Genomic DNA, 27,118 nt, shown 5'->3' on the forward strand with positions numbered 1-27,118 from the left:
TGTATCTTTCAGTATCAAAGTAAACCTTTATGAAATTAGGGTGATATGATTTTTTAATATCTTACATAGAAAATTGGTTGGCAAACTCATGTCGCCCAAATTCTTTTAAAAATGGTATGTGTCTGGGTATCTAAAAGTATGGACATCATACAGCATGCCTTTTATGTCTGTTTCAGAAATACCATTTCATGTCTAACAGTATTAAACAACTTGACTCTGATCCACATGCCTCCTTTTTTGGATGTGGAAAGAGAAGTGGACGCAAAATAATAGTCTAGGTTGAAGATACGTTGGTGGAAAAAAAGAATATTTCTTTTCTCTCATAAAGTTCAGAAAACATGTTTTAGGTTTTTTTTTTTTCTTTCCTACAAGAACTGAATTATGTGCCCTGATCTCTGGCACAGTGGCATTCAAAATATTCTAAGCATTGTTGTTTTGGTAAAGTCAGCAGTAACATATGCATTCTATAAATGTCAGACATAAAATGCAACACGTTCAGCATTCTATAAACCATGGCCAACAACCCAGAATTCTAGACATTTGAAATATCTATAATATAGCTCAGTTCATTCCCACTTGGAACAAAGAAATTGCTTCTTCTTTTTTTTTTTTTGTCATTCTTATGCCCAACATGGATCAGGAAAGCTTAAGAATATTTTCTTGCTTCTTTCGTAAGAAAGAGCTTTTGATAAATATCCTGGAAGAAAGCATATAATATTATGGAGAGTCATAGTATAATTTCCATGCTTTTTAAATAGAATATTCAGACTTATACTGGCACTTTGCAAAATTCCCATCTGGTTGAGTATTTCAGAATTCATTTTAATCCCCACACTATTCCTTCAAGGTATATGCTGCTATCCACGATACAGAAAAGCATACAGGCTGAGTGTAAGTTGAGCACCTTAGAGAAAGTTACAGAGCTAATGAGTGAGGCTACCAAAGGCAGGGGGAAATGAATCTACTCTGTTCTTTCACTACGTCAATTTGTGTGATTGATTACATGTTCTGGTGGATTCTGAAAGTAGAAATGGCTATCATCTAGTGCAGATTATTGAACCCTGGGATAGACAAAATGTGTTCACGATCTTTGTCACGCCAATAAGTGATACCTCGGAAGTACACTTATGTAGCCTGGTTTGCTTCAAGATTTTGATGGAGAGCTATGATTCACAGAGCACTTAGTGCACAAAGTCACTGGGCTCAGGATGACTAACCATAACTCACCAGCTGTTTCACAGCATGCATTTCAGTGGAGCTTACAGCCAACGGGCAATGAAAAAGAGGAAACCACATCTGTGGCCCAGTTTTTCTTTAGTTACTGGTCATTTACATCATGCACAGAATCGGGTGGAACTTAAGGAACTAGTCCTTGGTTGCTTCATTTTCCCACTGGAAATAAAAGTATCTGCTTTCGATTCACTTTGTGGAAACGAGATGAAGTAAAATGACCAAATCAGAAAATATGAGAAAATACACAACATCATGACTGGTAATGTCATCCTAAATTTTAAAAACAAATGCACAGAAGAGTCAGATCCTGAAACATAGCTTCTGCTACGACGTCCTGCTCCGAACAGCAGTCAGCTGATGTCAGATAGTTATGTGAGCAGTTCATGTAGCACAGTAAGCACTGAACTTGTTTCAGGTAGTGGTTACACTGGTGGGATCCCAATAACCCAGACAAAAATAACCCCCCAAGCGGGGCTTTTCCAGTTGTATATGAAAACATTTATACTGTTATTTTTACTGATGCATAATTTTTGGTTCCTATTAGTTTCTTACTCTCTCCAAAAAGCTTCTATAAAGCAAGTCTTAAATAAACTATCACTCTGTGTAAGAAAAGATGGTACTGGCTGCAGTGGAGAGGATGGAGTGATGGAGAGCGGGTGCTGAGTCTGCATGTGCATGCGATTAAAATGAACAGTCATTTACAGAGAACTTTGTAACAGAATTTTTAATTTGAGCCTCGGTGGGTTGGTACAGCTTGGTGGTAGAGCTCATGCTTAGCATGCATGAGGTCCTGAGTTCAATCCCCAGTACCTCCATTAACTTGAGCTTCATAAATGTCTTGTTAAATTGGTGTTATCACCTCTGCTGCCTGGCTGAATCAATGTAAGGAAAAGAAGACCTTTGCTTGTTGAGGGCACTTGGAAGTCCTGGTCTCCACTGAATGGCTGGGGGTAAGTGGTAGAGCTAACGGAGGACCAGCGCCAGCCCTTGTCACTGTGGGATCCGAGCCAGGTTCCCTGCAAATCAGTTTCCTCGTTTGTACCATGGTAGAGGATAACCGAAGTTTGTTATTTTGTTATTTCTTCTTCAAGGACAACAAAAACTCACTGGAGGAACAATGACATGGATTCCTCAGGATTTAAAGAGCTGGTGGAAACACTTTCTGACTCTCTCACAACAGTGCATCAGCCTGGCCTCCTCTGCTGCTCTGTGTCTACATGAGATCAAGAAGCAACAACGTGGCAGGTTTTTTTTTTAATTAAAAAAAATTGGGGGTGGGGAAGGTAATTAGGTTTATTAATTTATTTACTTAATGGAGGGACTGGGGATTGAACCTAGGACCTTGTGCATGCTAAGCAGGCACTCTACCACTGAGCTATAACCTCCCCACTGCAAGGTAGTTTTAATACAGTGTAACTCTTTATGTGAAGTATAATCCCCTGGTGTGTGTGTGTGTGTGTGTGTGCGCGAGCACGCGCGCACACACTTGAATCCCAAAGTGTATTAAAGGTTTGAGACGTGGAGGCAAAATTACATGTGAATTTATTCTTGAGAAACAAGCGACTCTTTGTAATGTGCCTATGGTTAGGAGTGTGAGGTCTACATCCCACAAAGCCATTATTCATTGACAGAAAACCTTAAAACACAAGGAAGAAAAATTAAAATTGTGGCAAATGTTATAGATTCTCTTAGAGCACTATGTTAATATATTTGGACTAAGAATGACCATATCAATCACCTTTCTGTTTTTTTTTTTTTTGATTTTTCCCTTCCGTAAGAACCCTGCTAGGATGCGCACCTGTGCTCTTTGTGTCATTTCTTTGTGACCACACCTTACACATGCCCATGCTCGGGGCACTCCCAAGTTGAAATGCTTGCGCGACTCACCCAGGGATGCCCCTGCATTGTTTTGGAGAAAGGTACAGTACAAAGTCACTGTCTGAATCCTGAGATTCTGTTCCACCTCAGGGGAGTCCAGAAAAAGCCATTCGGTTCTCGTTTAGCACACCCATCAGCAGGGGCAAACGAGGGCCAGCCTGCTCTGAAGGAAACCTCAGGGACATCTGTGTCCCTGCAGTGCTAATAGAGCTCAGAAGTCTGGGCTTCATCCCATCCTCTGAAGGGCTGTGCACAGAAGGACAATGCTTAAGAAATACCCTTTGATGATGATAAAAATACATGCCACTTCAAAATAGCCTGCATTGTGGAAAAACAATCTGCCACATTTCAAATTCTGAATATAGCCAACACTGAAATGCAACAGTCTGGATTTACTGTTGTAATAAGAGAATTTGTTTCATCCTGCCCCTGTAATGTCTGTCAACTGCCAACCATCCTTTAAATGCAGCTCCACCATCACCCTGGTGTATCATAATTGTTTTATACCTGTTGCACCTGACGTCCCTCCAGGAACGTAAGTAAAGTTGGCAAAGGTGCCTGTTTGGTTGCTGGATGCTCACAGGTAGCTCAGTACCCGACAGGCAGATGGTGCTGAGTAAACGCTTGTGGAACCAAATGGGCCTCGAACAGTGTAGGTGGGGCCCACGGATGGATGACCCACAGAGAACAGATGAAAGAGTGAGGACAAGTAACTGAATGAGTCGGCCAAGGGGCTTGGGCTCAGAATTGAAGGAAAATGCTAGGTCCGGCCAGCAAATAAAACCTTGCCTTGAAGAATAAATCACTTTTTCTTTTCTCCTGCAAATAATTTACCACACTTATTAAAAAGAAAATAGGTTTACAAAGCATCTATTTTGTGGTTCTAACATAGATGTTGCCAACACCATTAAGGATTTCTTTAGTTTCCAGTATTAGGCATAAAAAAATAACAGGCCAGCAGTAATCACTATAGAAGGTCAGTGGAAATAAAATAGCAACGGGGAGCTATGTGGGATTTGCTCACATTTTATTAAGAAGCATGAAGAAAGTGAAACAAAGTCTCTCTTGGGACTGTGTCTCAATATGACACGTCCATTATAACTAAACTGACGCTACTATTTGGAGCAGACCATTTTTCCCCCCAAATAAACTAGCTGAAAGCAAGTCTCTCTTCTGGAGTCTAAAGTTCTGTGTGTGTGATTAACTCCTTCGAGGCATCTTTGAAGTACAGATGTGTTATCACACATGTAACAGCACAGCATCATCTCTGCTTGTGATAAACAGAAAAAAGCTACCATCTCAGAAGCAAATATGACCTCTGTGAACCCGCGAGTTCACCTTCAGGGCTCCATCGCTCACGATGCCACATGACATCGCAGCAGCCAGACTGGCTCCACACCTCTGCCTTCCGTCTATACAGGCTGCTTGGGACCTTAGGAACCCAGCAGCTGAATGAATGGCTTTGTAGTTTTGAGGGTGACTGATCTTTACTGAACTGAAAGAGGTAAAGTGGAGGTTAGGAATGATCAAGGCTTGAAGACAAACCCCCCCAACCACCCAGGGAAGGAAGATGGCTGCAAAGATGCTGGCTGAGGCAGAGGAAGCCAATGCTTCTCCTCTCACAGCTGCTTACAGCACCCTGCCCACTTTCAATTTATGAGGGTCTTTACAACTGTAGACTTTAGACGTGTCTCCTGGATCCTGTAACCAGCATCAGAGCAAAGCTTCCCAGGCTATTCTCTGGAGACAAGGAAATATCATGTTTGGAGGAAAGAGTTTCAACTATGCTAAAGAATTTATTTCTGTGGAACTGACTTTCCCCAAGGGAAGAAGAAAAACATGGCCATATGGGAGATACACAATCGATAAGTACTAAGAGAAGAACCTCATGGAACTGTAGAGGCTTACACGACAATCCTATTTGAAGGGGTCTTAAAGAAAGTGTGGTTCAGTGAGAATCAGGCAGATTTGTCCTTCAAAAGTCAGCGTGCCACTGGAAATCACTGGGCTTCAGTTTTCCCAGTGACGTGGCTGGACCAGAAACAAAGCATCCGAGAGGCCTGGTGAGTGGGCAGGGCTCCAGCGTCTTCCCCACCCACTAAAACAGCCTCAGTTTCATCTCTTTAATATTCTGAAGTTCTGATGAACAAAAGCAAACAACAAACAAAAGTAAGACAATTTCAGAGGTCCCTGATGATCCCATCATTCTTAGTATGGGGGAAAAATGCTTGAGTCATTATCTTAAATCATATACCTGTGATAAAAGTAGGAAAAAAGTTAAAACTGCCCATAATCTCTGGCCCTCTCCTCTTAGCTCCCTTTTTTTAATACCTGGGAATGTGCTAGCTAAAATAGTTCCAAAACTTCCTGCACAACTCCAGGGGGCACCATTCATACCAAAGACCATGTCAATGGTGTTCCCTAGAGCATGCCACTCAGTGGCTCCAAAGAAGATGCTCTTAGAGTGGCGAGAGCCTGTGTTTGAATCTCAGCTCTTCCACTGGAGGGCAAAGGCTGTATGAGCCTTGGCAAGCTGTTTAATAATCTCTCTGCTCCTATTTCCTTCTCTGTAAAATAGAGATAATAAATGATATTTCCAAAGGCTGACGTAAAAAGTAAGTGAGATAACATACGTAAGGGACCTGGCGGAGGGAGGGCAGCACACCAACACCAACACCAGTTCCTCCAGATCACAAAATCTATCACAGTTCACGGCACAGCAAACAACTGTGTCTAGCACTTGTGGCCCCTACTGTGAGGCCAGACCAAAAGCTACTGTCAAATTTGGAACAGATATCACCTGCTGAAGATGGGGTGGGTACCGTAAAAGTTAAAGCGGACAGAATGTAGTGACCCGAAAACTACACGGTTCTGAAGTCTCTGAATTGTGATAACTGGCAGAAAGGAAAACTAATCAGCATGCTAATTACCTAGGGCGTGTGGGTGCAGCTGCTATCAAGGGTAAGCGGCTGTTTAAATAAGACCGGCTGTGCTCTTTAAGGATGTACGTGCTGCCAACAAACTACAATGTGCTCAGCTCAAACTTTTTGCCTTCCTTGGGAATCCAGGACTAGTCAATATTTAACTGCTTAACTCTTCTATTTGAGTGGCTAAGACATGACTAACCCACACAATAAAGCTATAACTTAGGAATTAGAGATTCTCCCGTGATAGACCTGAGAGGGATTTCGGATTTCCTCTAGTCTAACCTCCACATGTTCCACCAGGGAAAACTGAGGTCTAAGGAAGACGAGAGACATACCTATGGTCACAAAAGGCAGAGCCACTGCTAGCACTTGGTCTCATCAAATTATTCTTTTTCTTACTATGGGAAATCAGTCTTTAGCTTTATGCAATATACATACCAACAATTTAACACTGGATATATAGATTCCTGTCTCAACTTGGCATAATTTGGGGTCCCTAGGGCAGTGGAAGACATCGGAAGACTGGGTCAATGACTGACAGAAGCAGCTGGGTGGGAATGTGTGGGAACTCTGAGGGTACATCTGATTGGACGATGAACCAAGAAGGAATGAATGACAGAGTCTGTTCTGAGAGAAGAAATGAGAGCTTCAGATGCAACAGAGAAGAGGGCTACTCTGTGCCGTCCCTTAGAAGAGGAGGAAGAGAAGAGTCCCAAAGCTCTCCCCAACCTTGGCAGCAAAGAGGCGGCTTGTTTCCCTCGTGGGGACAGAGGAGAAGTGAGCCTCCGCCCACCTTGCTTCCACCTCACAATTCCATTCTGAGGACGTGCAGTCCTTCCTGTGGACGGAACTGTTTCTGATGCTCTCTGCTCTCAGGATGGAACCTGGGGGAGTGGAATGCTTGAGGGAAGTCTATCTCCAAGGGCAACAGAAATTTCAAATCCATATGTCATATTATTTTTAGAGGAGACTCTGCTTAAGCACTAGCCAGACAAGCTACTGACCATACTGATATCACTGGGGAAAATGTTTCATAACAGGAACTTCAGCTCAAGAGACAAATTTGATTCTAAGATAGCAGAGAAAATCCTAATGAAGAATGAGGGAAAGCTGGGATTTCCTGGGCAATTTTCCATTTCCTGAAAACGTGGCCATCTGTGGTCCTCAGATGGGCACTGTGACCTTTGGCTAAGTCCATTAAGGCTGGACTTTCAAAGCAGGATTCATTTGAACAGCCTCGGTGGCACAGACATGATAGAAAGCTACATCTTATTATATTTTCCAAACAGTAAGAGGTTAATGTTTGATATTCCCTTTCCTTTCAACACTTATGTCTAATTTTTTTTTCATTTTTTGTACCATAGGATGTGGCCACTTTAAAGAAAATATGCACTCGTCAACTCTTACATTTTTTTAAGATGAAATAGAGAAGCTATAGCACAAGAGTCTGCATTAGTGCCTAAGGGAGACCTTTCACGGTTCCTATGATGTGAGCAACTCCCTATTTCAGAGGAACACGAACACTTCAGTGGGTAACAATGAAGTACTGGACAGCGTCTTCTCCACACGTCTAGCGGCATAACAGCAAAATGACAGCGTGTACATCAACTGCTGGGACAGAATAATTCTGCCTCGTGTTCATATGAAAGATATACACAGCCCAAGGAGAGGTCATGTCTCTCACGTGACCTTCACTTGACATTGGATTAAGACAAAGTCGGTGCATTTTTTAAAAGATGCTTTCAAAACCAGGAGAACAGGTCAGTGAAAAGACCAATGATATAAAGAGTCTTCCTCATCTCAGAGTGACTGGCAAGGCTTTCTTCTTTTTAGCACAGTTTCAATTCTCTAAAAAGAAATGCCACCTAAAAGGAACGTGCTAAGCACCCTCTAAATGTTTCTCATTCAGATGCCCCTGCTGGTCGTCGCCCCCTTAAGGCTGGCTTACAGAACTCATCCTACCTCAGCTCTGCCTGCCGTTCGAGGAATAGACGTGAGACTGGTTGCTATCTGAATGAACGGGACCACATCTGTAGGAGCATTCATGTTAATATTTGTAAAATATCTTGGGAAATACTAGGAAAAAGCAACCCAAAAACTCTTCTGCAATGAAATTATAGAAATAGCAGTGAAGAAACCAAACTAAAAGGTTTTTCTAATAATGGGATAGGTTTGCTCTCTCGGTACAAATAATCTTAGCTGAATGGTTATTTCCTCAAAAGATCAGCTTTTGGGCAAGAGTGAAAACAAACCACTGTGTCTAGATAAGCATACAGTGAACTCCCTGGAATGGTCCTCATGCCGAGTAACTGAGCATCTCGATTCTTTTTTTTCTGGTCGTTAATTATGCTGCTGAACACCTAACTTTGTATGTAAAAGTGAGTTGAAGGAAACAGGATGACTAAAGTCATACAAACGCCCACTCACCTCCCATGATTTTCGATTGGCAGTTGATAAACTCCGGCTTCCGGTCTGTGAGGTACCGCTGGCAGGTGTGGTGGAGGATCTGGAAGAAGGTGCATTTTTCTGAGGCTGTGCTGGCTACCCACTGGTCAAAAGCGTTTTCAAACAACAAGTCAAACTCTGCAGAGTCCTGGAAAAGACAGTGAAATAATGACTGATCTCAAGCTGTAAAAACCGCTGCTCCCAGTTTTCCACGTGAAGACACTCATAAAGGCTAAAGCACCTTTCAAAGAGTTTGGTCCTAATCACAAGACTCGTCTTCATTAGCACCTAGGTGCATGGAGAGTCGCCTTTCTCTGTTGATCAAACAAACCCCAAATCTCAGTATTTTCAGATGTTCCCAGGAAGCTAAGAGCACAGAATTCCGTGTAGCTTAATTGCATGTCAGCTTGTGTCAGAATGCAGACTACACACTGCCTTCCCAATGACTTGGAAAAGGATTCCTTCAGGATCTCAGCACTGAACCATATTCATCTTGTCCCTAACATTTGGCAGCAAAAGATTCCCCCTTACTATTTTAGTACATAGTTGCATTTTACAGTTTATTTTTCCTCATTATTGATGTCTTTTATGGTGGGTGGGTGTGAGCAAAGAGAATGTGCTTGAAATAGATAATTCTACCATGAAATATTTCTCTTATTAAACCCAAACGAATTGTAATATGTAGTTTTTAAGGTACAGATCATTTATTTGAGTTTTGGTAAATAAATCTTATTGGTGACATTCGGAGATAAACAGAGCTTCAATGAACATGGTTTCAATTTTCATACTGATACCCATGGATATGATTATCTGAACTCTGCTCTTTGCACTTGGCTGATAAACATATTACTGGAGGTAGCATTTCTTCAGTATGCATCCCGCTAGGTGTCTCCATCAAACATGATGAAAAGATTTATAATTTCCCATAAGAAGGGCACAGGAATCAGAAAGTCTTAGCCTCATAACTGAAACAGAGAAATAGCCTTGTTAAAAATGTCTCAGACAACTGCCAAGGTCAGTGAGAGAGCCGCTGTGTGAAAAGAACCCCTTCGCTCAGCACTGGACAGCTCACTCACCCGATTAGGATCAATGCCATTAACCTGGCGAAGCTGCTCCAGCATCCACTGTGATCTCCGCACAAACGACGTGGAGCCTTCAAACTGTTTGACCTTCGTGATGGACGCCTGCGTGGGTTTCTTGTTTGTCACTGCCAAGAAAAGATCACTCGGATTAGTGGATGTGAAGGGTGGTTTGGGTCCTCACTCAGTGGTGTTTCTACTTTATACCTACATGCATATGTGCAATGAGAGAGAGAGAAAGACATAATATGTATCTATCTGTGTATGTGTACAGTGTGTATATATACACCTGTGTGTGTATATACAGAGAGATATGTGTGTGCGTATTGGGGGGAGAGAGGAGGGAGGGAGGGAGGGAAAGAGGGACAAAGGGATGGGGAGAGCTGGAGACAAGTACAGAGAGAGAAAGAGAAGCAGAGAAAGAAAATGAAAATCATTATGTGCACCTTTAGTGAGGGGTGAATGCGAAGGAAACAGAAGTTACAATCTGCACTCTCAAGCAGTTACAACATAATTATAATCAAAGGGCTGCTTCATCTATGCCTTCATCCACTCACACGGAACACGGCTGGAACAACTGACACCGGGTACCTCTAATGGAGGCTACAAACGCCCAGTGATGGTCAAAGGGAAAGCAGCGCGCGGGGCTGACGGGCATCAGGCAGGGGCGGTTGGGAAAGGCTGCATTTTACAGGAAGTGGAGGTTACTGGTTACCCTAGGGAAGTGCAATGCATATTTCTAATTTTATAGTCCAGTGTAAATATTCCAGGCTTCAGTGATAAGAAGTAATACCTCACTCAAAAAAAAAAAAAAAGAGAGAGAGAACGATTTGGCTTTAAAATATAGTTGGGTTTATATCTACTTTGCATCTGATTATAACTATATCTGGCACTCTGGGTCCCCCCACCCCTGGCCCCGTATGAATTCTTGAAGTCACCACACCAGCAGGGTCAGAACCCTTCCAGCTCCCGGCCTTAGTTCTCCCCTCCATGCTGAGGATGGACCTTGTCACCTCTCAGAGGTCCAGCACCAGCCACCAGCAGAGAGTCACTCTGAATACTTCTAGGTCTGCCTACTCCCCGACTTAGAGCCTCAAGGGTGGGGAGGTAATTAAGGATTTTAAAAGGGTTTTCCTAAAAGCCCCTCCTGAGCCCCGGCTGTAGGAATTGTTAAGATTAAGTAGAAGGAGCGAGGAAAAGTGGAAAACACTCCTTGTAATGAAAGCAATCCTAGTAAGAGTGCGCATCAGTGGCGCATTCCTTCTTAGTTTCAGTAAGCCCACAGATCCTCCACTTTCAAATAACCATGCAAATGCTCCACGGACGGCAGAAAAAGAAGCCTTGTGGGATGAGGACAGAAAGCACCCATTCCAGTCACGGTTGGTGGTCAGAAGGCTCTCCTTCACATATACCAGACAGAGCTGCCTGCAGCTTCGGTGTCTGCGGGCCTTAGGGCAGGGAAGCAGCGACCTGGAGGGGAATGAAATGTGGGCACCCTGCCTTTAGGTCTGGTGAGAACCCTACTGTTCCAGGACTAGGCTATTTTTAGGGTCTCAGTACAATCTTCTCCCTCTGCTCATAACCAGAATTTAGCAAAGTTAAAAAAAATTCAAATAATGCTCAGGTTTGTTGTCCATGATTTCAGTTATATTTGGCTAAAAGCTTATCCACATTTCACACCAATTACATTTACTTCCATGGTTAAAAAGTAATCATCTCTTAACACAGTCGAGGACATTTTATAGCCTTCCACTCACAGATGGCCTGTCCAGCCTATAGTTCCACGTGTAAGTCTGTTTAAGTCCCATTAGGAACAACCATTCCCCTAACTAAATTCAGGCGGTATTACCAGTATCCCCAGGGCTGCCTGTCTGTTTAATTTTAACTCATTTATTTTGTGTGCCTGTATGACCCAAAAGGGAGATCTAACATTTCTCTGAGAGGCATGCCCTGCTCTGCTGTTTTAATGTTAAAGGAAACAGCACACCTGGAATATATGCAGGTCCTAAAATGTGCTTAAAAGATTAAAGAATGCTTCTCAATAACAGGAAAACATGGGTTCCTGTATTAGACGCACACCCCTAAACACACCAAGAGGATTTCCTCCCTTGTTTATGTAAATCACATGACAGTTAGGCACCCTGGGAAACATGAAGGCTCTCTTCTAACTTCAGTTAAAGTTGCTCTGAACTTCTATTTTTATTTCTGGCCCATTTATTGCCAAGTGGTTTACAGCATTATAAAAGTTCAAACATAATGCAAGATGGCTGTAATTATTGGCATGTTTAGGGCTGACATTTTAGAAAGACAAGCTCCCTTGGAAGTTTGTCACTGAAATGAGAAGGGCAGGAACTCCACCCACCCAACAAATGCCCCATGGAATTGTTCAGCAGCGACCACACAGTGGAGTGGCCGTTTCTAACAGAGGCAGTTACAGCTTCATCCATTCCTTCCTTTTCCCCCCATATTAGTTTATTCCTTGCCTAGTTCTTGGATTCTGATAGCTTTCCTGGGCACTGAGCCCGGTCTGGTTTAATTTTTGTTTATTGTTATTATCTCCAACATCCCAGTTTCTATTTTGAAGCAGGTGCCTTAAAATTATATTATTATATACACATCATACAGAATTAAATAAAGACTTTAACTTTCTGAAATCAAAACACTTGCACAATCACACCATTGCCAGACTTTCTGAGTTCCATGCTAGAAGGAGCCATGTTTTAACCCCTTCCTGTTTTGGTGTTTCCAGGGTCCACAGTTGTTAAAAATATGCCAGTCAGTCAAATTCCCGACGTCTAGTGAAAAACAGTAATTTATCTTTTCCTCCCAAAGGAAAGCTAATTAATAACACACTCTGGAAAATAGGAACCAAATGGCCTAGATCAGTAATATCATACTGCTGTGTGCCTACCTCCATATGATAGATTCCTTATTCATTATTCTGAGTACCTTTAAAGGTGAGATAAATCAGGACATTTCCGTCATGCCTTCGATACTCGTGAGGAAAAGGTAAATACACAGGCATTTTAAGGGGGTAGGGTGGGCATGACACTCCCAGGTAACCCTGCAGACCACCGAGAACCAGCCCAGTCCCCTGGTTCCCCACTCAGACCCGCACATCAGAATCACTCCGGAGTTTAACAACAAATACGCCAAATACTGGGAGTCAGAGTCCCTGGGGGTGTGGCCCCCGCATCCGTATTTTAAATCTCTCCAGTTGACTCTGAGGCACTTTGACTGCTGAGAACCACTGAACCATGTCTTTATTCACTTAACAAATGTCTATGGGACGTTTATTAGATGGAAGACAGAAGTAAGTTTTGAGGATAATTCAAATATTGAGCGAGGTGTGGTTCTGAGTCAAGTACTTTGGTGGGGAGAAGATAAGAATGATGCAAAAGAATAGCAAAGCATAACAGGATAAATGACACAGGAGTCATCTGAGTGCGGGGGAGGGAGGGAGCTTCAAGGACCAAAGTAGAGCTGGGCAAAGTCAGGGGCAGGGTCCATGCTCTTGTCCCCTACTAGATTTAGAGACGACGAAACTGCGGCACAGAAAGAGTGGACTCTCCAAAGCAATACTGTCAATGAATGGAGAAACTGTGACCTAAACAATGAGCTTAGAGACTACTGCTCTTTCCACTACAGCTTTTTGCTGCAATGTCAAATGCGACCTTTAATTGGGTGTTAAAGACTATCACGGCACACAGATGTCCTCCTTGATGTGATCAAGAGCTTAACCGGAAATGGCTTCTCCCAGACCACTGAGTCATGTGCACTGGGACTCACTCAATACGTTTTGGGGGTTATCCAAGCCTAATGCATCTTTTCACTCACTCCCACTCCCGGAACCCACTGCATCTGATGGTGGTTATCAGAGGAAGACAGAAGCACGGAGCAAATTGAATCCAGGTCCTGCTGCTCAGTTCTGATAAAAAGAATGTGGCCTTCATGGCTGCATGCCTCCTCTTTAACCTTCACGTAGACTTGATCTACATCTCAGCTGTGGTTAAGAAGCAGTGATAGGAACTATTACGTCTAGAATATCGTTGCCATCACTACTCAAGTGGCGTAACGTCTCTCTCTCTCATGAACCAATGGCCTAAAAGAGTTCTTTTTAAAAACGGTCCAGCCATGAAACATCATACAAAAATCAAATAAGACAAGGATCCGTAGTCAAAGAGTGAAGACCACCAGCCAGGCTTCTGCCCAATCAGAAAATTCTATTTAATTAAAACTCAGTAAGCTGGCCGATAGTAAAGCACCATCTAGTCAGATCAAACGTAGTCTTGCACCGAGCCAGGAACTGGTGGAAGAGGGGACAAAGGCTGGTAAGGGCAGGAAAGACAGAAATGCAAGTTACTCCCATGTGATGAAAAGTGACAGAAGAGCACAGACGGCCAGGGGTTAAGAGTCTGACCTTCTATTTCAAGGTCCAATGGTCGAGAGACCACTTTTTTTTTTTAAGTCACATCCTTTCCCTTATAATCTCATTATTCACAGCACCATTTCTCAATCATTTCAAGCAGGAAAATCAATCTTGCCTAAATATGAAATATCTAGCCTCAGTCCTTAAGATATTATTTTAAAGAAAAGAAATAATCAGCATTCAAACAAAATGATGACTCACCTCTATATCATCTCATTTTTCACATACATGGTATATTTACTAACATTTACACAAACATTCCTTTTACATGTTAAACTCGAATCATCTTATAACTTTATGCGGTCATTTCTTTTAAAAAAAAATGATGTTGACAAGCAAATTGTATCTACAATATAGTTTGATGTTAAGGCCAGGCAGCTAAAACATAGAATTTACCACACCTCAGTACCTAAGATAACTTAAACCTGCTCCACTCCTAGTCCTCTCATGATCTCAAGTTCAGTGAAGGTCAGCGTTTTGTGCTCTGCAGAAGCCTAATGACCAGACATTTTGATTTCAACAAGATTTTTGACCAGAAAGAAATAATTTGGAGCAAGGGAAAAAAGTGATGTCCACACAGAATCTCATCAGGGCCGCTGTCTGGCTGTGTCAGAGGTGACTGACATAAAGGGGAAAAAAAAAAAAGAAATCCTCTGAGATGTGATTCAGGAAGTAAAAGCAAGACTGAGCATGCCTTCTGGGTGCTGATGTGGTGAAGAAAAGGACAAGAGGACAAGGTAAGAAATGACTACTTGCAACTGTTTGTTTTTTTGTTTTTTTAAAGCTGTTCTAAAACTCTAACGTATGATAATTCCAGGATTTCACTGTAGTGATGGAGAAATAAATTGCAGGTCTGAGGCTGCATCAGCAATTTTATCCAGTGAGATGGCTGAACATTTACAAAGCTTCAAAGCAAAAATATCTAGACTGTTACCGCAAATACTTGCGGAATAGAGACCCGTTCTCTCTGCTATAGTTAAGTGGGGAAAGGAACACAGTGATCCTCACATTATTTCTCAAAATGTGCCATAATTTAGGGACATAGTTGTTTAAGCTCCGCAGGCTCCCAGATTAGACCAATTCATGAAATAGCCCAGCTCATCTCTGGGGCCCCAATCCTCTCCTCCCACCGGAGGTCCTGGGGGCTCGCTGGCCAAGATTCTTGGCAGGACCCGAATGGGTCTGAAGGGGTATACTTGAATCTGCACGTTTTTAGGAAGAAAATTTTCTTCCAAATAAACAACAGCTACAACGACAAACTGGTGGCAATTCAGCCATGACCACCAAGCTAGTGAGGAGGACTAGAGGATGCCAGTCCACGGTTCCTGCTTCCCTGGCCCTAAAGGGAGGGAGGGGAGAGTCAGTGCACAGGGCTTTGAGGTTTGTGTCTTAAAGGCAGACTTCTGTCATTTACAGAAGGGAGTTTTCCACACAAACGATTATTTAGTACCACTAGTTCCTAGGATTGTGCCTACATCACATTCTCACCTCCAAAGGGGAGGAGAATCAAAGTCCAGGAAACTTCTCCAAAGGGATGCCAAAAAAAGAAGTTTGCATGGGAAACTTTTTTTGTGGCTATGCTGGGATGAGTCCTTTAGTAGAAGGAGAATAACAAACGTCTCGCATCAAGCATTCTTCAGGAAGGGTGCTTTTAATACGAAGGTACAGCATCATACCCAGGGTAGCCAACAACACACACTGCACAGCAAGCAGGCCCCTCCACCAACCCTGCTGGAAGTACTAGCTTTAGTATTTCCAACTTCCCAACGAGGAGACAGCATACTTTGGAATGTACAACTTCAATGTCTCATGCCAACACGAACTCCAGTTGGGACTTTAAAAATCTAGTCTTTTCCAACTGTAATCTTCTTAACCCTGTTCATAATTTAACCTTTTTTAACTGTAAAAATATGTGGATTTTTATTTTGAAGGGGAGTTATACTTTTGAGTCAATGACCGGCTCAGGTACACCAAAGGTCATCTTGGGCTTTAAATCTTTAGCCTGCAATCAGGAAGTCAAATCCCCAGAAGGCTTGAGTTCCCATTACAAGACCGGTGGTGCCCACCAGTACCTCGACACCCTCTCTATTATAAACTGATACACGGAGCCAATCCAGGTACACACGCAAAAATGAATAAGCGAATAAACAAGGGTTCCCTGGACAGAAGGAAGAACAGTTCTTGTGCCCACTGGAAAGCATGAATAAGCCAACAGCTTATTTCAGGCTCAGTGGTTCTGCTCCAAGATCAAGCCATGGCTGTAAGAGATTTGAACTTAAAGAGGGGTATCCTGGGAACTAAAGAGAGTAGAGAAAATGGTAAAAACCAAGACATTACAGAAGTATTAGGAGACTAGAAGGGGGAAAGTTTCTGGGTTAAGACCTTTTAAAATAATCTTTCCCCCCTCTGCAATCCTCACGCTAGCAGCACCTTTCTCAGGCAATTCTGTTTGTCTCAGCCTCCTTTGAAAATACGATTTCAGGCCCGAGATTCAGCAACCCAAGGGTTCCCATTCTGCTTGAGGTTTTAACTCCCTTAGACTTTCCCCCATTGACCTGCAGAAAAAATCAGTTTGCATGCATTTTGGGTAAAGGGTAAACATATAATGAATTATAAAACCTGGTTAATATTAGTTATTGCAATTTCATATTTTATATAGAAAGGGTGTAACATGTCTGCTTTACGTAGTGTAACCGTGAAACACACTAACAGGCCCAACCAAGCCAGGGAAGTAAATGCCTCAATCTGTGAGGCCTGTGATGGCTTCAAAAAGATTAAATCATAGACAGAGCTGGTAACAGAAGGGGTTAACTACAGTCATAAAGTCTCAATTCTGTTCTTACTTCCTTAATTCTAGAAAAGGATCTGAGCGTCATTTTTTAATCTATTCTTAGGAGAGATTTACAGACAGAAGCCCTAAAGACAAAGCATCAGAGCAGCAGCTACCTGGCTCAGGAACGGACGCAATGACTCTGCACGCAGCTCAAAGGCTGGGGTGAAAAGGGGAAAAGAGATCTCTTTAACGTGACACTTTCCTTCCATACAATCCATTATATACCAAAAAGCACAGGCCAAGCAGCAACTCTTGTGAGGGAAGTGTCACACTCGGTAGAAGTTCAATACGTATTTTACCAGGGGGAGCAGCAGCACCCTTAGGGCCCAAATGCCTCTTGAAGTGAGAAGAGGTGGGATCATCTCTGCAGCATCTACTTCCTGGTCTCCCCATGGCTTTTCACATGAATGTTTAGACTCAAAGAGCCATGGAAGGGTGTTCTGTGGGTGTGGGTCACCATCTTCTGCGTGACAAGCGTATCCCCCCAAAATGCGACTAAGACTCGAGAAAGAGCAGCAGAGAGAACTTGCTAATGCACCAGGTACATTTAATGGCCACGTGGAACGTCACTGGGTTTTTGGGAAAATCAAAGCCGCTATTACTTAGCCAACAACATACGCTGACGAATACCATGACAACTCTCAGCCGAGCAAAGGCAGGCTGACCTGCTCTCTGCTTTCCTCCCGCCTCACTGCCACATGCGCTGGATACTTTCAACAATACATTTAATATGCGGGTGCACATCCCTCAAGTTGGTAAGAAAGTGAATCCCGTGTCACTAAGCTCTTGTCACCTTCACTCTCTACTGTGTTGAACTGGGGAGCAAAACCGAGCAACCTGTTCTAGGTAAAATGGACGCCAACTGTGTTTGTGAAAATTCTCTGCAATTAAAATGAGCAGAGTTTATTTTGGTGAATTCTGAATATATCCGCTCAAGCTAAACATACATACGACCCTGCAGTTCTAACCGCGTGTCCGCACAACAGGAACGAGTGTTACGTACAGCCCCCCTGCCGCCTGGAGCGAGCCCGAGCGGGCAGCGCCCGGAACAAGGGACGGCAGCGATCCCCGCGGGACGCGAAACGGCGGAGGCGAGATCCGGGCCTGCCCTGCTCTCCTGCTTTGAGAGACCCTTCGGGCTGCAGTGTGAGGAGGAGGCCCCCAGGCAGAGACCGGGAGACCCCTGCGCGGACGGGGCACAGCGGGGAGCCCGGGGGCCCGCCGTCATTCGCAGTCTCAGGGGAGAGTAATGAGGGAAAGAGGACTGCGCACACGCAGAACCCGAGACCTGCGGAGATTCGGCCCGCGGTGCTTAGCCGAGTACTTCCCGCCACAGGTGTGCGAGCAAATTACCTGCGGCCAGAGACGGAACCGCTCAAAATGAGTGGAGGGAGCAGTACTCCAGGCTCCAGCAGGGCTCGGAATGCTTCCACCGGCCAGACTGGAGAATCTCAAGATTCAAGGGGCACTGAGAATACGCAGGAGGCTCTTGCCCTATTAGGAATAATTGGCCCTGGACTGAACGACGCTCTAGGCTGGCTTACAGATGACAATGGCGTATGGAGCTTGTAACACCCGAAATGGTAAAATGTATGACAACAATAGCAGGAAGGTCAGGATGGGAGAAAGGGAAGTGAGCTACTGGAAGGTTCTTGTACTATACGTGAAGTGGTATAGTATCACATGAAGGTAAAGCACGTTAAGTTGAAGATGTACACCATAAACTCTAAAGCAATCACTAAAATAACACAACAGAGTCACAGCCATGATGGTTAATTTTCTGGGTCAATGTGGGCATGGCTAAGCCATGGCACCCAAGCATTCAGTCAGACATTCTTGGGACATTCCTGCCAGGGTGTCTTTGGATAAGATTCACATTTAAATCAGTGGGCTCTAAGCATAGGAGATTTCACCCTACAATGTGGGTGGGCCTCATCCAATCAGCTGAAGGCTGGAACAGAACAACACACTGACTTCCCCAGAGCAAGAAGGAATTATGCCAGCAGATGGTGCTCAGAGTTGAACTGTGACATTAGTTCTTTCCTGGGTCTCCAGCCTGCCAGCCCACCCTGCAGATTCTGGACTTGACAGCCTCATGATCGCATGAGTGAATTCCGTACATAAACATATAGTAGAAATATGGTATATAGTAATAATATATACACACATCCTATTGGTTCTATTTCTTTGGAGAACCCTAACACAATAGCTAATAAGCTAGCAAAGAAAACAGTTCTACTTACAGTAACATCAAAAAGAGTAAAATGCTTAGGAACATGTTTCACCAAGAGAGAACAAGGATTGTATACTGAAAACCATAAGACACTGTTAAAAGAAATTAAAGGCGTCTTAAATAAATACAAAAATATCTTGTGTTCGAGGATTAGAAACTTTAATATTGTTAAGAATGGCAATCACCCCCAAATTGATCTTCAGATTCAAACGGAAAGACACATTGTGGTCATGGGTTAGAAGAATCAATATTACTAAGACATCAGAAGGCAAGAATATAAGAGGTCAGGAGAGGGAAGGGTTAGGATATGGGATTAGGAGATACAAACTACTATGTATAAAATAGAAAAGCAACAAGGATAAACTGTATAGCACAGGGAACTATAGCCATTATTTTGTAATAACTTCAAATGGAGTATCAACTAGAAGATACTGAATCACTATGTTGTACACACCTGAGATTAACAGAATATTGTAAATCAACTATACTTCAACTAAAGAAAAAGCCAAAAAAAAAAAGGGATGTCAGTTATTCCCAATATAATCTATAGATTTAACGCCATCTCAATCAAAATTCTAGCAGGCTTTGTTTGGTAGAATATGACAAATTGATTACAAAAATTCATATGGAAATGCAAGTGATCTAAAGGAGCAAAAATAACTCTGAGGGGGAAAAAAGAACAAAGGTGGAAGATTTATACAACCTGATTATATGACTTGTTATTAAAACTAAACTGATCAAGATCTTGTGGTACTGGCATCAAGATAGACATAGATCAATAAACAGAACAGAGAGTCTAGTATACAGTCCTTCCTGGACTTACAATGGGGTTACGTCCCAATAAACCCATTGCAAGTTGAAAATATCTTAAGTCAAAAATGCATTTAATACACCTAACATACCAAACATCATTTTAGCCTAGCCTAGCTGAAAGGTTATCAGAACACTTACATGAGCCTACAGTTGGGCAAAATCATATAACACAAAGCCCATTTTATAATAAAGTGTTGGATATCTCATGTAATTTACTGAATACTGTACTGAGAGTGAACAAACAGAACGGTTGTGTGGGTACAGAATGGTTTGAATTTGTCGTTTGTCTACACCTGTGAGTGCCTGGCTGATCGGGAGCCTGGCTCGCTGCCGCTGTCCAGCATCATGAGAGAGGATCATACTGCATGTGGCCAGCCCAGGAAAGATCAAAATTCAAAGTTTCTACTGAATGCACATCGCTTTCGCACCATCATAAAGCTGAAAAATCATAGTTGAACAACATAAGCTAAGTTGGGGACCACCTATATGTGAATGACTGATTTTCAACAAAAGTACAAAGGCAATGAAGTGGATAAAAGGTAGCTTTTCAACAAATGATACTGGAACAATTGTGTATCTATATGCCAAAAAAAAAAAAACCAAAAGGAGCTTCAGCTCATACTTTGTACCATATGCAAAAATTAAATCAAAACGTATCAGAGACCTAAATGCAAAAGTCTAAAACTTTAAACTTCTATTAGGAGAAAACATAGAAGAAAATCTCTGTGACCTTGTCCTAGGCAAGCCTGCTCAGATATGACACTAAAACATAACTCACACAGGAATAAACTAATTACGACCAAAATGAAAAACTGTTCTTCAAGAGAATAAAAAGACAGGTCATGAACTGGCAGAAAACATTTGCAAGTCATTGTATGAAAAAGGACTTGTATCCAACATATATTTTAAAAAAACCTCTCCAAACCCAATAAAAGGAAAACAAACTACCCGTTTTTTTTAAATGATGAAAAGATTTGAAAACACTCTATACTAAAGACAACATGGATGCAAAAAAGAAAAAGCACAAAAGACACTCAACATCATCAGCTATTAAGGAAATGGAAACAGAAACCACTATGAGGTACCATTATATACCTGTTAGAATGGCTAAAATTCAGAAGTCTGACCATGCCAGGTGTTAGCTTGTACACAGACATTCAGAGCAGCTCTATTTGCAATAGCCTCAAACTGGAAACCACCCAAATATCCATCTCAATATAAGTAGGCTGAGTGAAAGGCAGATGAAAAAAAGAATAAATATTTTATGCTTCAGTTTATATAAAATTTTAGGAAGTGCAAATTTATGTAGAAATACAGAAAGCATATTCGTGGTTGCCTGCACATAACAGGTGGGGTATGGGAATGTTGGGGCCAGGGAAGCATTATAAAGGGGTAGAAGGAAACTTTGGGGGATGATGGATGGATTCGTTACTTTGATTGTGGTGGTGATTTCATGGGTGTGTACATGTTAAAAGTTCCTAAACTGTACCTTTCCGATATGTGAAGTTTCCTGCTTATCAATTATACCTCAACAAAGCTATGTTAAAAAGTTACAAAATTAATCTATGGCAATTGTGGTCAAAATAGAGATTACCTTTGATGGAGGCAGAAGCAAACCCTCTGGGGTGCTGGAAAGATTCTACACGTCAATATAGGTGATACTTACATGGATTTATACACATGTAAGAGACTCACTGACTTGTACACTTAAGATCTGTATACCTTTCAATATGTAAGTTACACCTTAGTAAAAGGTAAACCAATGATAATAATGATAATAATAATGGCAGAGTTTGAGAGTCTCCCAGTAGCGGTGCTGTGAACTTCTCTATCAGTTTGTAATTACCAGCCCTGAGAGATGTATCTTAGCAGGTGCCACACTAGTGCCCTCAAGGATAATGCCAGCAAGGTCACACCACCAAGAATATTCTCCATGGAGGAACAATGTGCAAAGTTGGAAGTTCTCTTAGTCTGTTCGGGCTGCTATAACAAAGCACCACAGACTGGGTGAATTATAAACAGGAATTTATTTCCCATAGTTCTGGAGGCTGGGAAGTCCAAGATCCAGGCAAAAGCATATTCAGCGTCTGGTGGAATCCCACTTCCTGGCTCATAGATGGCCATTATCTTGCTGTGTCTCACATGGCAGAAGAGGGAGAGGACACTCGAGGGGCTTCCTTACAAGGGCACTAATCTTACTTGTGAGGGCCCCACCCTCATGACCTAATTAATTCCCAAAGGCCCCACCTCCTAATACAATCATATGGGGGGTGTTTAGGGTTTCAACATATGAGTTTGGGGCTGGGGGACACAACATTCAGTCCATAACAGAAGTGAATTTATTCACCACAATTCTGATACTTGATTTTATGAAAATCTACCTGTGAGACTTGAAAGTATATCCTACTTGCAAAACTCTCCAGGTGGGCTCATGGTCCCCTTTTCTGTTAACCTCTTCTAGAACTTTTCTTCAGTAACTTGTACTCTTAGTTGAAGCCTCCATTGCTCCCACTTTTCAGATTTCTTCTGCTCTGCCTGTGAACATGCTGAATGTTTTCTTTTCCTATGAGAATCTCTTATTGGCAAGGATGGTCCTCAAGCCCCATCATACTTTTGAGAAATGTGGTGGTGAGAGATAAGTTATGTGTGCTAAGTCTCTACTGCTTACTACCCACTCACTGCTTAACCCATCACCTCCCTGTCCACTTCCCACGCTCCAGAAATCTCCCCATGAAAATGAAAATGCCTCCAAACTGTAAAACTCTGTGGCTTTTGCTTCTTTTTTTTTTTTTTCAGCCTCCTTGTTTCCCTGCACCACTCCTTATAATCTAGACACACCCAAGACAATCCTTCAGGAATTCTTTGGACAGAACAAGCCTTTTGGGCACAGCAGTTAATATGAAAGCTCAAAGGTGCAAAAGAGCTGGACATGTTCAAGGAAGACAAAGAGCAGGGTAGCGAAACACTGAGGAAAGGAATGAATGAATGAGGTCATGGACACAAGCAAGCCAGATCATGAAGGCCCTGGTGCACGAGGCTTTGTAAGCATGAAGCAGGAGTGTGACAGGATCTGATTTACATTTTGAAAGATGCTGGCTAACTGCTGTAGGGCAAACTGGTCATGGCAGGAGCATGCATGGAAGCAGGGAAACCACTTAGGAGCTTCCACAGCAGCAGTCCCTGAGGGAGGGGACAGTGGCTTAGACCAGGCGGATGTAGTGGAGACAGACAGCAAAGGGGATGGATGGTGTGTCCCACTTTCCATAGCTGTTGACCCCCCAGAGGAAATCCTCAAGGTCAGTCACCAAGTCCCAGTCACCTTCCTACTCTAATGCCTGGTGTATGGTAAGCTGCTGTTTACTTTGTACATGTCAGAAAAAAGATCACTCTCCAATCTGTACTTTTATTTATCTGCATGGGCTATCTCATCTACCACGTTACAAACACCCTGAGAATAAAAGAGTATGTCTCTGCATACTTCAGAGCACCTGGGAGGGTGCCCTACTCAGAGTCCTAATTCAATTATGCATCATGTGAAATCTCGCCATTCCCATCAGAAATAAACAGGTATTTGCTGTACGTACTGATGACTGTGGTCAGCAATATCTCACCCACCCCACTCTCTTTTTTGGCCATGTCGCTGTTGTTCTTTTTCTATCTGGAGTCATTTAAGGCAATGTCGGGGAAGAAGGAAAAAAGAGAATAACCATGCACATCTGATTACAAATTCTGACGCGTGGTAAAGAGCTGCTCCTCTCACCCAGAAAGCCAGCACCTCCGTGACTTCTGCTGCAAATTCCAAGGTGGAACACATTGTTAAGCACTTCATTAGTATTTATGGAAGCGCCTAGGAATCATTTCCGAAATAAATGATGCCACTTATGTTAAATGATTCCTTCCGAAGAAAAATCCCCGGGGATCTTTCAACAGCACAGCTTTGATGAAGACTCAGAACAAAGGGAGAAAAACACCTGATCTGCTGGTGCCGCGTGAGCAGCAAGACGTCCAGCTTTCTCTATCCAGCTCCCCAGTGACAATCCCCACATAAATCAGAACATAATTGGAGGACAAACGGGCTTAGGAAGGTGAGGCATGACTGGAGATTTCAGCTCTGCTCCAAACTCAGCTGGTTGTGATGCCCGCAGGCCTCCACTTGTCTGTCCCAAGGTATCTTTCGTCTCCCTCGGACTTACAGCCTAGACCACGGGCTCTTCTGATGAGGCCAGTCTGAATCGGAGAGCAGTAGCTGTACTGGGCAGCCACTCCGTGCCAAAGAGAGAATCGGCTGCTGTAAATGCCAAATGTGGTCACTAAACTCCGTGCCCAGGGCCTCAGGGATACAGTAGAGTGCTTATCCAACCCCTGATGTATATACTATGGAGCGCAGTTCCTCGGTCCCACTGGATGTCACTACATATCTTCACAATGAAAGTAAAGACATTATGTTAAAAGATGAATAGCAAGAGCAAGCATAGTTACTGTTAGGCAGAGAATAAACTTACCGAAGGATCACGGATACCAGGAAATAGACCTACCAACTCTGAATTCTCAAACCCTTTGCAAGCAATTAATTTGGTACCAAAACCTCAGTCTACTTTGACTGAAATGTGAAGCAGAAATCACCAATTTTGCATTGCAAGGGAACCCAAATTAGTTTCAAAATTAAACTTAGCACTTACAACCAGGGGCCAAATATGTGAATTCTTCACATCAACAATGTACTAAAAATTGTAACTTCTGTTGGCTCCTGCAAAAGCAATATTTTGCATTCTTCTAACGTACAAGCTAAAGTTCTGTTCAGCTTTCACACCAGTTTTATATAAAGTTCACTTAACTGACCTTACCTATATGGTCTGTACTTCCGCCTACGTAATCACAGAAATATGGAATTCTAGAGTTGGAAGATGTCTCAAGAGGTTTTCCCCCAGTCCACATTTTGCCTTTGGGCATGTTACCTCCTCAGCTACTTTATGTAGATTCTTTTTCTAGCTTCTTTTATGCCCACAATAATAATTCTCAACTCACCCTAATAGTTGAAACTGTTCACTGATGAGAAACTCTCCTTTTGGGTTATGAAGAAAGCCACTTGGCATTTCACATTTTTGAAAGTCGTTATTTAATTGGTCTCTAGTTTTCTCCTAGTTAAAGCCTTCCCAGTTCCTTCAGCCTTCCCAGATAGGGTTTCTTTTTCAATCACTACCCTCCTTGGGCTGCCAGTGACCCTCCGTGGGCTGCCAGTGACCCAGTTCCGTTTTAGACATGGAACCAGATCTGAGTAGAACAGCTAAAAACTGGCAAACACAACGTGACAGGTTCACACAGCATTGGACTGGCCTGGCTTCCTACTTGGTTGTGCTAGTATTTTTTTAAACCCAGGGTGCCGCAAACTTACATCATCTTATTATTTATCACAAGGATTTATAGCCCAGCCTTTGGCCACATTCTCAAAGAGGTTAGAGAAAAATTTAATTGATACTTTAAACATTTTTTTCTCTACAAGTCACACCAATATTTTGCATCCTACTATGTTCTTCTGGCCATTATTTCCCTACGGCAGGTATCACGCCCTTTTTGAGCTCCTTGAGGGAGAGAGGCTATTTCCTGGCCTCACTAAAGATTTTACATTGTATAGGCATGGCTTCTGCGTCTATCCCTTCTCCATCCCCTACTCAATCCAAGTTCAGTCAAACACCTTCCTCATGCGCAGGAAGCATCAGCAGTGACTGACTATCTGTGGAACGGATGCCATGAACATCAGGGAATGTGGGTTAATGAAAGTGGGAGGATGGCACTGGAAATGAAAAGGTACAAAATGAAAGGCTTTGCTCCAAGTCTACCCATGTAGGCATAATTGGTAGTTTGCCATGGTTTCACCAACTGCCATGGAGAGGACGGGTATGTGCTGGAGGTCTTGTTCTGTCAACCTGTACGTTTGGAATGTGCCAGATGACGATGTGAGGGGTCCAAAGGTCACAGAACTCTCACGATGCAGCAACCAGCTGAATATCAACTACTTATAGAAGCAGATGATAAAAGCTCTCACCTCCAGCGCCTGGACCACTATGCTGTGCTGCAGCTCCCCAGCCAAGGCTCGCTGCCCATGGTTCCTGGGGGGTTGGGGCTAAGACCGGATCACATTTTCCAAATGTTAATCGCTAACTCAGAAACTCTGATGTCTTCCCATAACCTAAGCTCTAGTCCCCTTAAATAACACTGCTTCGGAACATGGACTCAAAATACTCACCTTGCTCATCACAGGCAGTATCTTTGTAAGCACCTGGCTCTGAGGGATGAGTGAGGTAACACAGGCTTTGCATCTGCCTGAGGGTCTTTACCTACAGTCTGGTGCCTCTTCCTCATCCCACTAATGGCTACAGGGATCAACTTCCTGATTATCTCCAAGAACATCCTAATGGAGGACTTCCTAGACGAGGCACAAATTTGTACCAATTTTTCCCCATCTGACTCTGCAGGCCAAGATTTCCATGACCAGCAGAGCCATTCCCTAATTCACCCTTGCTAAGCCTTTAGCGTGCCTTGGCACCGAGCGGTACTACTTCCTTGAAGATGGAAAACTCTCCAGGATCCAGCAATGTTAAACAAATAGAGAAACTGAACTATGTTGAGATTCCCACAAAGATTCTATCGACAGATCCACAGACTCCTGGTCTCTCGGCTGCTTTAGTTCCATACCTGTAGTCAGTGATAGTAGGCGATGCTGGGCATGCGCATTCTGGAGTTCTGAGTCACCTGTGACCCTGTACAGACAGATCCCACAAGCCAACACAAAGCACGGGCAAAAATGTGCTGACTCCACACAGACTTTGAGGAAGTGACTGCCGCACGTCACAAAGGTCACTTTAGGGTCTGATGTTGTTACAAGAATATAATTAATGCTTCTAACTAATAGAGGTCAACAACATCACTGAGGGTTCTACAGGGAGTAGCCAGTGTCCACCCCAGATGTATGGCAAAGGCTGCCCTCCTGGTGCCAGGCCATCATTTCTAGGTCCTCATAGTTAGCGAGAAGCCTGTGCCAGTGGTGTTGGGTGTGAGCCCTTCCACTGCTGCCACGTGTACAAGATGCTATCCTGATGGGGAAACCATTCAGAAGCCCTGACAACTCAAGTTAGTGGATTGGGTTTGAGCTTATTTTCAGAAAAATAGATGTTCAGTTCTTTAAGTAATACAGTGCAATGGATCGTAAGTGTTCCTGGGTACTGAATGCCCAGCTGGTCCCCCTCTAGC

At 43.0% G+C, this 27,118-nt stretch overlaps 1 protein-coding gene across 2 annotated transcripts in view; it reads right to left on the bottom strand.

The window, feature by feature from the left end:
- Nucleotides 1–27,118, bottom strand: part of STXBP6 (syntaxin binding protein 6) — a 229,051-nt gene that overhangs the window by 46,716 nt on the left and 155,217 nt on the right. For both annotated transcript variants that reach the window (XM_015242004.3, XM_072962873.1), the window contains 2 exons: nt 9,560–9,690; nt 8,466–8,631 (listed from right to left, as the gene is read on the bottom strand). In XM_015242004.3, the coding sequence (XP_015097490.1) occupies nt 8,466–8,631; nt 9,560–9,690 (297 nt within the window). The remainder of the gene's footprint in view (nt 1–8,465; nt 8,632–9,559; nt 9,691–27,118) is intronic.

Source organism: Vicugna pacos, chromosome 6 (assembly GCF_048564905.1).
Source record: "Vicugna pacos chromosome 6, VicPac4, whole genome shotgun sequence".
In the NCBI taxonomy this organism is placed as follows: domain Eukaryota; kingdom Metazoa; phylum Chordata; class Mammalia; order Artiodactyla; family Camelidae; genus Vicugna; species Vicugna pacos.